This window comes from Canis aureus, chromosome 14, assembly GCF_053574225.1.
Source record: "Canis aureus isolate CA01 chromosome 14, VMU_Caureus_v.1.0, whole genome shotgun sequence".
NCBI classification, from domain to species: domain Eukaryota; kingdom Metazoa; phylum Chordata; class Mammalia; order Carnivora; family Canidae; genus Canis; species Canis aureus.
Window position 1 is genome coordinate 5,120,309 of NC_135624.1, and position 15,055 is coordinate 5,135,363.

The 15,055-nt window shown below is 41.7% G+C and overlaps 1 protein-coding gene across 2 annotated transcripts in view; it reads left to right on the plus strand.

Annotated features, from left to right (window-relative positions):
* SPAG1 (sperm associated antigen 1) overlaps positions 1–15,055 on the plus strand; it is a 61,795-nt gene that overhangs the window by 34,759 nt on the left and 11,981 nt on the right. For both annotated transcript variants that reach the window (XM_077846772.1, XM_077846773.1), the window contains exons 11-14: positions 2,975–3,382; positions 3,602–3,701; positions 8,784–8,936; positions 13,019–13,185. In XM_077846772.1, the coding sequence (XP_077702898.1) occupies positions 2,975–3,382; positions 3,602–3,701; positions 8,784–8,936; positions 13,019–13,185 (828 nt within the window). The remainder of the gene's footprint in view (positions 1–2,974; positions 3,383–3,601; positions 3,702–8,783; positions 8,937–13,018; positions 13,186–15,055) is intronic.

Sequence of the window (15,055 nt, forward strand, 5' to 3'; positions counted from 1 at the left end):
CTATTCTATTGGCCTAAATTACTCTTCTGTCATACCACACCGTTTTGATTACTAAAGCTTTTAGTAAGTCTTGAAATCAGAAGTGTAAGTCCTTTGATTTTGTTCTTTTCTGAGATTGTTTTGACTATCCTGGACCCCTTGAAATTCCGTATGGATTTGAGGATCGGCTTTTCCATTTCTGCAAAACAGGCTGTAGAATTCAGATAGCGATTATGTCAGATCAGTAGATCACTTTGGGTATTTTAAGTCTTCCTACCTATGATCAAGAGATCTTTCCTTGGTTTTCTCCCAGTAATGATTTGTAGTTTTTGGTATACGAGTCTCTCACCTCCTTGGTTAAATGTATTCCTAAATATTTTACTTGCTTGGATGCTATCTTATATGGAATTGTTTTTGTAATTTTCAGATTGTTCATTACTAGTGTATCTTGCACCCTGAAACTGCTGAATTTGCTTTTTAGCCCTGGCAGTAGTAATGTGTGTGTATGTATTCTTTAGGTATAAACCCTCCAAATATATACATATATATATTATATATACATAATATATAAATTATTATGTCAGTTAATAAATAGTTTTACTTTTCCTTTCCAATATGGATGCTTATTATTGTTATTTTTTTCTTGCCTAATGGATCAGGCTACAACTTCCAGTACAGTGTTGAGTAGCTGTGGTGAAGACAGCATCCTTATCTTGTTCCTGATCTTCAGGGGAAAGTTTTCAGGGTTTCACTATTGAGTATGATGTTGACTGAGTTTTTCATAAGTATACTTTATCATGTTGAGAAATTTCACTTCTGTTCCTAGTTTTCTATTTTTTATCATGAAAGGGTGTTGGCTTTTACCAGATGCCTATTCAGTATTAGTTGTGATCATGCGTTTTTTTTTCCTCCTTATTCACTAATGTGTCACATTGTATATTAATCTTATACTGTTGAACTACTTTCTGAGATAAATCCCACTTGGTCATGGTATATAATCCTTGTATCACACTGTTGAATTCGGTTTGTTAGTATTTTGTTGAGGATTTTTGCATCTACCAACTACCCCCACTACTGAAGGCTGCTGAAGTAAGTCCTCATGGCATTAGATCTAATGGTTCTCTGTAGGTCTTAGCAGCTGATGCTACTGGCCATCCCTTCCTTTGTTATTTGTTACTGTTGCTCCTTTCTCCCTTAAATTTCTCCTTGGTTTCAGAGGCTGTACTCCCTCCTGAGTCTTCTATCATTCCTATATACTCCTCCATCTCCACTGGAGATTTTTCTTACTATCATCCTTTAAGTATTAGTATTTCCTAGGGATCCTTTGGAAGATCTGAGTAATGCCATTCACACCCAGACTCCGATGATCCAAATCAATTGGGATTTATCTGAAGACTCAAGATAAGGCCACACCTCTGAGCTACATTTGGAGCCACCTCCTAAATAACTCCTCTGGAATGTCCCACAGGTAGTGCAGTACACACCAAGACTCACAGGTCTTTCAGGATCAGGCCTAGGCTTACCTTTGTAGAGACTATCAAAGTTGTTCAAGGACATTGCAGTCTTAAGGAGAGAGAGGTATGGCTTTCATTTCATTTCATTTCGTTTCATTTCATTTGAATTCCGTAAACCAGTTATGCTGGTTTCTAGCTCTCTTTGCTCTAGGACAGTCTAGCTTTTCCTTGTGTCTTTGTTGCCTTGTTTGTAATGTGTAGATGATAATCCTAGGTATGAGGATTAATGATAATGGAAAATGATATATGTAAAGAGCTTGACCCATATTAAGTTTTAAATAAGCTGCAGCTGTTTAGGAATAGTATTGGTCAGACATGAAGGGATAACCTATGAGAGAATAGAGAATAATACTAAATTGTCTGTTGTTTCTGCTGACACTGATCTGTGCTTTCATCTGTTTTTATGTGGCTTGGGGACTTGAGCAACAGCTATCAGATGAAGACAACTGTAGTCTTGCTCTAATAATCTTACTGGGTCCAATCTGGGGATCTTGCTATAACAAGATCTTTTTATTGTTTTTATAATGAAGCTTCTTTTGGTTATTACACTGTATAGAAACCCATATTTACTAATTAGTGTGTTTTTATACTCTGCTTGCCTTAAGGTGACCATCCACTGATTTTCATTTAAATACTTGTGGTTTTCTAATTCTCCCTGTCCATGTGGTTCAAATCCTGGCTTTACTGTTCATGAAAATATATCCATTAAAAATCAGATTGGAAGGGTGCCTCGCTGGCTCAGGCCGGTTCAGTGGTGCAGTACATGACTCTTGATCTCCAGGTTCTGAGTTCAAGCCCTACCTAGTTGGGCATAGAGGCCTACCTAAAAAAAAACAAACAAACCAGAATTTGTTAAAACAGAAGCCTGGGAAGTAGGTGTTTTTTTTTTTTGTTTGTTTTTTTTTTTTTAAACAATGCCGTGAAATAGTTAATTGCTTAGCTCTAAATATTGATAAGACACCCATCAAAGAAATATTTATACATCATTTTCATAGTTAAAAATAGATTCAGTAGTCAATGATTAATGCCTGAAGTCTTCCGATCAAGATGAAAGGAATTTAAGCTTAACAAGGCATTGTAATGGCAAATGTACTGTTTATTAAGGCTCACTTTAAAAACCTAGCGTGTATTTTATGTAACTTCTTTGCTAAATTCATTTTAAAATGACTTAGTTGGGTTCTATTTCACCTTCAGATTAACTTTTTTCTCCCGGTTCTTGAACGTAAGAGCAGGGTACCTTGGGTGCAATCACTGTATTCAAGGGTTGGAAACTCGGTGCGTTCGTGAATGGTCGGTGCCAGGAGGGCACGTATTCTGTGAGGGGCACCTCGCCACGGACGCCTTGACCCGCGGCGACTTGGAGGAGCGGTGCTGCGGCCCGAGCCGCTCGGCGTTCAGCGAGTTACTCCGCCCCCGGCCGCCGCGGTAGGTAGTTCCTCCCGGTGATGCAAACACTCGCTTCCCGCATCCACTTCCCACAGAGGCCGCCGAGCCGGCTGCAGCCGGGAGCCCCGCCGCGCCAAGCGCCATGGGCAACATCCAGAAGAAGCTGACGGGCGAGGGCGAGGGCGGCGGCAAGCGGCCGGAGAGGGGCGCGCCGCGGCGGGGCCGGGGGCCGGGGGCCGGCGCGGACAAGCGGGGCCGAGCGCGGGCGGCGGAGGCCGAGGCGGCGGGCAGTGCCTACCGGCACCCGGGCGGCGGGCGGGGCGCCGGGGACCCTGCGCCCCCCGCCCCCGCCGCCCCCGCCGCGCCCCCCGCCCCCGCCCCCGCCCCCGCCGCGCTCGGCCCCGCGGCCTTGAAGAGCCGGGGCAACGAGCTGTTCAAAAGCGGCCAGTTCGCCGAGGCGGCCCTCGAGTACTCGGCGGCGATCGCGCGGCTGGAGCCTGCAGGTGGGCGAGGCGAGCGGGGCTCTCGGGGCTCTCGGGGCTCTCGGGGCTCTCGGGGCTCTCGGGGCTCTCGGGCCCGGGGCCGCCGCCGGGGTGACGGGCGCTCGCGTCCGCGCGACCTTCGTCGCCGGCCGGCGGGGGGCGGGGCGGGGCGGGGCCGGCCGGTGGGGCCCGGGGTCGCGCTAAGGGATTTTAACCGTGTGCGCTTAAATGTGATTTTAGGGAGTGGAAGTGCAGACGATCTAAGTGTCTTATATGCAAATAGAGCCGCGTGTTACCTGAAGGAAGGAAACTGCGGCGGCTGCATTCAAGATTGTAACAGGTAAACTGTGCGTTTTCAGGTTTGTCAAGAGATTGTTACATTTCACTGTGGTGAATGCAGTATTTGATTTCTTACTACATTTTCTCCATGAATCTAATTCTTTAGACGCTTTAAGGACGTGTTAATTGAATCATGCATAAAAATCATAAATTCTTCTCCACGTACACGAAGACGGTTAATAGAAGACCGCAGACTTTGTTCACTTTCACAGCCACCAGCTCATTCATGCTCTTTTCTTGTCAGCCCTTCAGCTCCTCCACTGTAGCATCAAAGCAACTTTTCCTGAAGCAACTTTTTCTTTCGTGTTTTACACGGGCATTCGGTGGCTCAGTGTGGTGGTCCCAGTCATTATAAGCTTTATCACTTGGCCCCCAAACAAGCTTTCTGCTCTCGCCTGTAATGCTGTCTGCACATCTTTGCTTCCGACATCCCTGCTCAGCTCGCCCCTCCTCTTTGCCTCCTGCATGGCTCTAACCCTTGCAACTGGCGCTCCCACCCCCATGGGTACCTGTGTCACCCACTGCGTTGGATTTTAAGCTGGGTGAGGTCAGGAACCAGGTTTTATACAGGTTTGCATCCCTCAAATACTATAGTCAGCCTGGTACTCAACAAGTTACATACTGACATTGGTGAATGTATTTACATGAATAAAAAGTACTTTTTTCTTCCACCACTAAGTAGTGAGCCTGCTTCAGAAGCCCTTTGGAAAGAAGCTACTCTTAGTGCATCTAAAAAATAAGTTGTCTGTCCTGGTTTGACCGGTACAATCCTAGTTTACTCCTCTTGTCTGGTAAAATTATTTATATCACCCTTTTTCACTCAGCAGCCTTAGTTTGAATAATAACTTCTGTGGACAACCTCATTAGAAGGTGAACAATTTAGTTCTTTTTTCAGTGGTAGTATCGGTGTATTGATATGGGTAAAAACCAGGTAATATCTGTGCCTGCAGTTTGTATATTTTTAAGTATTTATTTATTCATGAGAGACACAGACTGAGAGGGAGGGAGAGACATAGGCAGAGGGAGAAGGAAGCTCCTCTCAGGAAGCCTGATGCGGGACTCAATCCCAGGATCACAACATGAGCCAAAGGCAGGCACCCAACCCCTGAGCCACCCAGGCATCCCTGTGCCTACAGTTTAAAAAGAAGGTGTGGAGGGGCTTGTTTTGTTTTTGCCAATTTTACATATTCAAATTTAAGATAAATACTATTTATATTCACTTGAGCCTGACTGTAGACCCCATCCACTGTTGTGCTAGCTCACACTAATTGTTACATTTTTAGGAGCTGCCTAAAGTCATATTGGTAGTTTGAAATCTGCCTGGTTGGAGTAATACCACCGTGAAAATTAGCAAACACCACAAGTCTGAGTTTTTCTCCTCAGGGGGGCCAGTTGTTAAACATTTACCACTGTACTTAACCTAATAAGACGATGTGAATCTATGAAATATCAAGCACATTGTGATTTGCAGCCAAGAACCTTAGAGCTCAAATGTCTGTGTTAACCTTCAGATTTAGCTGAGGTCTTCCTCCAGTGAGCGAGTTGAGGACATCAGTTAAAACTTGGGAACCCTACAGTTGGGGCTACTGCAAAACAGTAGACTCACTTTATCCTTAAGTGAGATAGTTTAAGATAGCAGATATTTTCTGGCTAAAATTTGTTGTGTTCCAGTGTAGATCTGGGAGGAAGTCAAAGACGGGATTCCAGCCATGGGTGTCTAAGGAGGCTAGAATGTAGATTCTAGGAGATTTTCAATGGCCTTCCAAGTAGGAGGTGGGCGGTGGTTTAGTTAAGAGTCCTCAGATAAGAGCTTGTTCTAGGCCGGGGAATCCTGCTTTGCTGGTCAGTACTGACCTCTTTGGAGACTGACCTACTTATGTGTTTTCTTGATACTTGGCATATGAGTCCCAACATAAGGGGCATGGGGTGGTTTTACTCCAAAACAGTGAATCTCAAAACTACATACATACATACATTTATTTATTTATTTATTTTTAAAGATTTTATTTATTTATTCATAGAGATGCAGATTGAGAGAGAGAGGCAGAGACACAGGCAGGGGGAGAAGCAGGCTCCATGCACCGGGAGCCCGACGTGGGATTCGATCCCGGGTCTCCAGGATCGCGCCCTGGGCCAAAGGCAGGCGCTAAACTGCTGCGCCACCCAGGGATCCCTTTTTAATGGAAGCCTATGTTTTATTTTTTCACTTAATTGTCTCTGGTCTTTGGAGAATTGTTTTGTGAGCCTTTATTATAAGGGTAAGTGGTAGCAGGAGTCAAATACTAAAGAAACTTTTTTTTTTCCATGGGGGAAACTTTAAGGGAACCTATGAAATAGCTTTCATAGATTGACCTTTGAAAATAACTTTTTATGAAGTATTTGGGAAAAGTGTTTGATTTTACTTGTCTGAACTTCTGGGGCTGGCTCTGAAGCATTTCCCCTGAGGTGTGTCCCAGAAGTATGCTGTGAGGGTCGCTGTAAAGGGTGTTGAGGAGCTCAAGGGGCTATGGGCCTTACCTATCTCCATGTTTCTGTTAGGCTTTGAGGTGAACCATGAAACAGGGTTATTATGATGCCTAAGCCAAAGTTTAAAACCATTATCCTAGAAATTGCTTTATGTTCTCAGAATTATCAGCTAAAAAAAAAAAAAAAAAAAAAAAAATCCTCTGTTTTCCCATGTGCCAGAGAACCTTTTGGGTTATTTAAACTACATCAAAAAATCTTTCGGTGATTTTCCATTGAGGATATTTTGACACTCACTAAAATTAAAGGTTACCTGATAATTCTCTGCTTTTGCTCCTCTTTGCTGCTCTCTGCCAGGTTTCAGAAGACTCTAGGGTCTTAACTATGTTAACTTGAATAGTTAAGCCTTTGGGAGCTCTGGTTTAAAAGTTCTCTCTGTTTTTAGAATGGTTTAAAAGTTCTCTCTGTTTTTAGAATGAATGCCCTTCTTTTTTTTTTTTTTTTCTTAGTGGAATTTCCATTTATATGCTCATACTCATTTTCAGGATTGTGGTTAAAGAGAAAAAACTTTGCACTTATTGGGTTGGGAGTGCTAAATATTAGATGCATCATCTCACTCAGTGTTGATTAAATGCCTACCTGGGATCCAGCTTTAGTGGCTGAGTAGCACCTTGGGTGTTGGAAGTCAGTGGTGAAATGGGGTAGTGGTGGTGAAATGGGGTAGTTGTGTAAGTATCATACGTGTTTATAATCTCAGTTCATGTTGCTAATAACTCCTCAGCATAAAACTAAGCTGAATTTAAGGCCATGATCAGAGTGATAGATCCTGGTGCTCAGAAATCTGTTTTCTATCATTTAAGAGTTTTTACTTGATCTTAGTTTTATTTTTAAAATAACTTTTATTGGTTATAAAAGCAGTACATACATGTTACAGAAAAAAGTTTAAAGCCCAGTACATGGGTTCCCTGGGTGGCGCAGCGGTTTGGCGCCTGCCTTTGGCCCAGGGCGTGATCCTGGAGACCCGGGATCGAATCCCACGTCGGGCTCCCGGTGTAGGGAGCCTGCGTCTCCCTCTGCCTGTGTATCTCTGCCTCTCTCTCTCTCTCTCTCTCTGTGTGACTATCATAAAAAACAAACAAACAAACAAACAAACAAAAAAACAGTACAGTACAAAGGAGAACAAAATTGGTAATTTTTTTTTTAGAGAACTGAAGCTCATTAATGACAGCCTGTATGGTGCAGAGCCCTGGAGCACACCCGCATGTGCAGTTGAGTATCTGTACAATGTGGAGAATCGTCGGGGAGTCTCAATAGCAATGACTCCAGCAAAGATCCTTAGTTATAGTGTTCTTGTATGTTTGTGGTACACAGAGGGTAGGTTCACTCAGGAGGTGCTTGCTGAGTGCCTCCCGCAGGCCAGGTATTGATGTCAGCACTGGGAATATAGTGGCACTTAGGACAGGCAGTACCTTTGCTTTCCTGAAGCTGAAATGCAAAAGAACTGACCTGTGGGCAGATTGCTCAGTTCCTCTCCATTTCCTCACCTGCAGAATGAACGTATGACTGTTTATCTTGCAGGCTTGTGCAGTTCAGTAAGAATGTCTATGGTGACTGGCACATGGCATATGTCCGTCAGAGCTTTCTTCTTGCCAGATCACTGTAGACGGGAAGAGACAGTGGATCCCCAAGACTGTTGGAGAAAAAGTAAAGCAGCCCTCATTTATGCATTCCCTGAAGCACGTTAAGCATCCGCTCTGTAAACTGCATGTAGCAGAAGAATTAACCAGAAGAGCAGACCTACCATCCCCAGTGTGGATGGTCAGGGGCAGCAGATACTCCCTGCTGGGAAATGTAGAATGTAGGCCCTTCCTAGGGTTTCTGCTCACCATACTAATTGACAGTTTTATTAAGTTTGTTAAAACTGAGAGTAGGATAGTCTTGATTCATAAATACTATCTCTTGTTGCATGCCTTATTTCAGAATATAATGAAGTCCATTATATAGTAAAGTAGATTTAAACAGTTAAACTCCTAGGTACAAATAAAAATTTTCCTCTTAGTCCATCAGTAAATAACAAGAATCTGTTGAAAGCCTACTTTTGTACCTCATGCCATGGTGGGCTCTGTTAGGGCAAAGAGGAGTCTAGGGGCTTTGGAGAGGGTGGGGCACATTGTCTGCTGCCAGGGAGCTCAGTCTCAGTGAGGGACAGAGTAAATGCTAACACACTTTGCTACTGGTTTCAGTTAAAGGAAGTAGGAGTGCCTGGGTGGCTCAGTCAGTTATTAAAGTTCTGACTCTTGATTTCGGGTCAGGTCATGACCTGAGGGCCTGAGATTGAGCCGCAGGCTGGGTGTAGGGTCTGCTTAAGATTCTTTATCTCCTCCCTCTGCCCACCACCCCATCCTCCCCCCACCACCCCCCACCGCAAATAAAATGAAGTAACCCTAAGTTTGATTGCTCTTCTACTCTGAGTTTGCCTTGCTAGTGTGCTCGTAGGTCCCCAGTATGAAATACCAGATACGTCTGTATTTGAAAGTCCAGTACTATAGTGTATATTCAGTTAGTTGAAGTTAAACAAGTAATTTTCAAAACAAATGACATGTAGTGTTTTTGTTTTCAGGGCTCTAGAACTTCACCCATTCTCAGTCAAACCTCTTCTTCGTCGAGCGATGGCCTATGAAACTCTAGAGCAATATCAGAAGGCCTATGTGGATTACAAAACAGTGTTGCAGATAGACTGCAAAATCCAGCTGGCAAATGACAGTATTAACAGGTAAGCCAGACCGAGGTGGTGGCTCATGTCTAGTTGTTCTGTGCCAGAATTACATTTCTCCTCCTCCTCTTCAAGAACAGTATCAGAGTATAGACATGTTCTCCATTACTTACTTTGCATGAATGATAACCATCTTTTACTCCCATCAGAATGAAACAGTTCTCTCTCTCACACTTAATTTCTAACTGTCCTGTAATCCATTTTGAGTTGTCCTCTATCACCTTTATATTTGTTTCCTGGTTCATTAATTTCTGTTCAGTAAAACTTTTTTTTTTTTTTTTTTAAGTGCAGGGCCTAGACCTTTGCTGTTCAAAATGCACAGAATTTAAATTTAATCTTTGTAAATATCTGTGGAACTAGGGAGGTGTTTTCAGTGATATTGTAAATGAGTACTAATTATAGGACAAGATCTGAAAATGTAGTGAAAACTGTCATGTTGAATCTTCTCCTCCTACAGGGTTTACACATGTTCATTGGCACCACATCTGTCAGTGGAAACATAGCTGTTTTTTCTCCTCAGGAGAATGGATGTCTTCATGAGCCTGCTAGTTTTTGTGTTGTATGCCCTTTAAATTAGACACTCATCTAGGATGAGTATTAATTTATCATGGTGAAATAGCAAAGAATTTGGAGCTAATTTGTATTATGACCCATTTACCCCCTGAGTGAGGATGGGAAGGTAAGAATTTCCAGACTTCATAAATTGCTTTCAGGTGAAATTAAAAAATTACTAGTTGGATAATATTTCTGGTTATGTGTACTATTTTTTATCCCATTTGTCCGGAGAATAACTGCTTATGTGTGTTACACTGTGCCCTCTGTTGGTCTAGTGTACCATGCCTCACTCCCCCAGCAAAAAGGCAAAAAGGGGAAAAATAACATAATCTCTGTATTGAAGCAAACTGGAATATAGCTGGGGGGAAGAAACATAAGACAGATTATCCCTGATTATGAAAATATGTTAGTAAGGTGCGGGGGTGGGGAGGGTCACGGAGAGGCTAGGCCTCCTTTGTTGCGTAGACTTCAGTTACTGAAGAGCAAGTACTTGGGGTGGTCTTTGAAGAGCACTGATTGGACAGGAGGAGATCATGAGCAAAAGTGTACAAAATGAGAACGGCATGTTTTGGATTCATTTTATAAAATCATGCCTTACCTCCCCACGTGGTCCCACCACACTTAGGAGAAGGCTGCTGGAAAGATCTGTAGGTAGAGCCAACAGCCATTTCCTGGAACGCCCACTCTGTGGTAATGTGGGACCTGTCTGATCCTGGCCTGGCTGGAAGAAAGGGAATTTATTGGTAATTGGACCTGGAGTGAGGCTAGATGGAACCTTGAGCATTCACTGCCTCCCTGATCTTGAGCTTGTAAAATCAGTCACCTAGGAGGTCTCTAAGCCATTTGCCCTGTGGCACGGCTGCCTTGCTGAAATGTCATCTGGGGCTACCTCATATGTGCCTGAAGCCACACTCCCCTTCTTTGGTTAATTCCATCCTGTCTTTTAGGAGAGGACCAGCTTCCACTTTCCCTGACAACACTCACCTCTACCCCACGGTACACCATCTATGTATGTACTCGAGGCTCCCTTCCAGTGCCCCTGGAACACTGTGCCTTCTATTATTATGCAGCTTCCATATTATTTGTAAATTCTCTATCCTTCTCTTTTTTGTAAAATTATTTTTCTCTCATTCTACTGGAAGTTCTTTGAGGTCAGGAATTGTGTTTTATCTCCCTGTGTAGTTGAAGTACCTGGTACAGATCTCCTCGGTAGAATATGTTGAACGAATTCATTCTCCAACAGAAAGCAAAATTCACTCCTGTGTTCCTCTGCCTGGTCATCTCCAAGGTAGTTGGGAAAGTAGGGTCTTCTCACAGTGAAACAAAGTGGAAAGACAGCTGAAGTAGCTGACAGGGGCAGCCTGTTGGAAGGTATTTTAGGAAGGCCAGTTCATAGTGGTAGGTTGGAAGGTCTGAAGGGAGAAATATTTATCTGAGGAGCTGTGATTACTCCTATTTCTGAACCTTCTGCACTATATATTTTTTAAAAGTTGAAGTAAAATTCACGGAACATAAAATTACTTTAAAGTGTGAGTGAGTGGCCTTTAGTACATCCGCACTTGTACAGCCCACCACCACCTCTCTCCGGTTCCAAAACATTCGTCATCCCGAAAGGAAACCCTGTCCCCATTAAGCAGCCACTCATCTGCTTTCCATCTGTGGATTTACCTGTTCTGGATGGTCCCTGTAAATGGAATCCTAGAATATGTACCTTGTGTGTTTGGCTTCTTTCACCTAGCGTGAGGTTTTCAGGGTTTCATCCATGTTGTAGGATATGTGAGTGCTTCGTTTCTTTTTATAAGCTGAATCACATTCCATCGTATAGACACGACACATTTTGTTTATCCATTCGTCAGTTGGTGGACACTTGGGTTGTTTCCATCTTTGGGCTATTGGGAATTTTCTGCTGTGAACATTCGTGTACAAGTTTCTGTTTGCACACCTGTTCTCAGTTCCTCTTGGAGTACACCTAGTAGTGGAATTGCTGGGTCATATGGGAATTCTGTGTTTAGCTTTTTGAGGATTGTGTTACACTTTTTACATGTACTCATGAAAGGTCTATTATACAGATTGACTTTTAAGATTCATTCATTTTTTTAATTGAACGTGTCTTACGGATACTTTATAAGAAGATGAGGCTTTGTCTGATTTGGCTATGTATATTTATAAAATATCCATTTGAAAAATTTCACTGTTCCTTTTCATGAATCTCATATTTATACTTGCTTTTCCATGTGAGCAACAGCAGTTGTTTTTTTTTTTTTTTTTTTTTTTAATTTAAACATCTGTGTTTATTTTGTTTCTGTCTTCCATTAACCATATTCCTCTCTTCCTCTCCAGGAATCTTATATGTTAAATTTCCCTGCATACACTTATTAACTCCCTGGCAACACATCATCTCTTTTCAGCTGCTTCTTCCTTCCTCTCTGCTGGTAATACAAGTTTTGCTTGAAAATTCTCTTTTCTAAATATTTTTTTTCTGCAGTTGTGGGTGGTTTTCATAATTTAAAAAGCTTTCTTTTTTTTAACAATAAAATACATGAGGTTTGGTTAGTATAACCAAAGGTCATTATTGAAATGTCAGTTTAAGAAACTGTGGGGAAAGTATGTGCATTGCATTTGTCTCCATATAAATATAAAGACTATTCACACAAAAAGTACTACTGAGTTAACTGACTTGAGTGCAGTCTACTAATTTCTTGTAAACCTTCTCAGTCTTGGGACACCCTTTTTAAAACCAGTTTCATTTCTAAGACATACTTCAGTTTTGTTATTAAATGTAAATACGATATTTTGTATGTTTAAAATGATGACAGAGTAGTAATCAGCTATTAATTGGAACTTTATGATGGCCATTAGTAAATGTCAGTAGTACAAAGGTCCTTCTAGTAGACTCCAGCATCCTGTCCTTTCATCTTTATGCTTATGCAAACACAATAAGTGGACAATGTTAAAGACAAAAAAACCAATTCAAGGTAAGAGTATCTTAGCCATATGTAAATGTTTTAAGGAGAAACATTTTCCACATAACAGCTTGCCCTTATCTATTTGAGTGGCCAGTCTTGTACCCCTGTCTTCCGCATATTGTTTGAGCATAGAAACTCTACAATGTTTTTGATTCTTCTCAAGAGTAATGCATTATCAGTTTAGTAATTATATCAAATGTTATGTGATGCATTTCTTCTAGGCCTCCTGAATTTTACCTTTATATTTCACTTTTTATTGCATATACATTAAAGACATTTTTTAAAAACCTATTACAAATGCCTTCATTTTTCTCTTTTGATACAAAATGGATCTAAAATTAACATGGTTATTAGCAACTTTTAAAAGTCCTTTTAAAGACCATTTATGTAAAAAAAAAAAAAAAAAAAAAAGACCATTTATGTGGCCAGCAGATAGCTCAAGACGGTGTTTCTATAGGGAAGTACACAAATGTGGTGTTGTAAATCTTACTCTTAATTTGAGCTTCAGTGATACAAAAAACAAATGGCATGATTAACAGAGAAAACTCATTTTCTTTTTAGAATAACAAGGATTTTGATGAATCTCGATGGACCAAGCTGGCGGGAGAAGCTATCACCCATTCCTGCCGTGCCCACCTCTGCGCATTTGCGAGCTTGGCAGCTGGCAGTAGAGCCGCCACCCAACCAAGTGGGAGATTCCTGCAGCCGTCCACAGCCTGGCATCACAGGTGGGGGAAGCCTACACTGTTTTCTTTTGAAGGTTATCTTGAGCTGTGTGTATATTTTCATAGGAAGGCAGGGCATGAACTCAAGCATCAGGCCCGGGTTTAAGTTAAGGACCCTGTTTTCCCTCTTTCTAACCAGTTTTAAGAAGTTGCTTCACACACCCAGTGTCCTAGCATGTATGAAAGGGGGAAGATGAATAACTAACTGTCTCATGGAGTTGTTCTCAGTGATAATGGAGAGATGCAAACAAAATAATAGAGGTGTAGTTAGCATTATCATTCATAAAAAAAAGAAGTAGCGCGTAGTTCTGTACTACACCTGTAATGTGGCAGGGCTAAAGCAGTAAGATTGGTGTGTTTGAAATAATAGAACAAAGTAAAACCCTACAACATAAGTATCCAGCGGGTATTTCTTTCTGCCTTCTATCATAGTTAACATACCTGCTTCTCCATAGAACCTACCTCATTACTTTGTGCAGAGTGTTTAATAAATGGGACTTACTCTTGCTTTCTGCTAAAAGCAGGCTGAGGCCTCATTTCCCCTGCCTGCTTAGGAATTCCATGTGTGTTTCTGGCTGAGTCTCATCTTGTAGACACCCTGTGATTCCGGAGTCAGGCTCCTCACTGACTAGAAAGAAGATGCAGGGAACATCTGCTAAGGCTTTAAGATTATTTAGCATTCCTTGGAAAATCTTGGAAATATCTGGTTTTCTAGAGTTTGCTACTATTGGAGTCTTGCACAAAGCATTCATTCGCTCAGTAAAGGGTAGCTGTTTATTAACAAAGAGCACATACTAACTATACTGTAGATTTGTGTTAGCTAGTTGTAAGTACAAGTATAATCGGCTCTTTCTGCTCATATTTATGTGATTATTAGAATAGATACCAAAGGTTTAAAAACACCAGGGAAGGAAAAGCTTAAGGAAAGCTTTTCAGCAAATTGGCAGAGAGGAATCTCTGTGATACTCTGTTTTAGGGCTCATATGTGGCAGGATGTATGGGGAATGTCATTTGGCCCCATCGTGTGAGATCTTTTGAAATGTGAAACATTAGAAATATTCTGTGATTTGAAATAAGAGGTGGAAAGTTACTTTTTCATGCCATTGTGCAGGGGACAAATAAGATTACTATTTACATTCCAAGTTTATACTATAAGTTTATCATATCATGATTTTTAGATTGCAAAATTGGAAGGTATATTTTAAATTTTAATTTATGGATTGTTTTTATATCTAGTTACTCCATGAGGTAGATTTATTACATAGATTTAAAACTTCAGGTTTTCATACTTTATGTGTAGAAAACTTTGGTTGTAAGTAACAGAAAATCTACTGACTTAAATTGTAAGGAATATTTTGGGTCATGTAACTGTAAGCTCATCAGCTCATCAGGGCTCAGGTCCTGACTAAAAATAATAGAAGCCTGGTGGTTTAAGGCTTCATGGGTATGTATACCAATGTCCAAAGGGAGAGAGACACTATTGCTTTGGGTGGCATTAATTAAAAAATGAGAAACTATATTAACACCTAAAGCTCTAGCTTTTTTATCCTGTCACATTCTTGACTCATGTGGTCCTTATTCTCTTGGGTCATGTGCTCATTCTAGAGCCAGTCCCTGTTATGAAGAAATGCCACGGCCCAGGTGGCTTAGGCCTGATCCAGTGGGGTCAGCTTCCCCTGAACACCTGGGTTCAATAGGAGGGGGTGATAGCTGAGTGAATGTCAAGCCCCTTTAGGAAGGGGAAACGGGTCCTAAGCAGAGTTGGCCATGATCACTGCAAGGTAACACAGGTAATGGTTAAGAGTTGGGACTCTCTCATTGCAGGTAACAGAAAACCCAGCCTTTTACGGCTTAAGTGAAAAAGGTTGTTTAT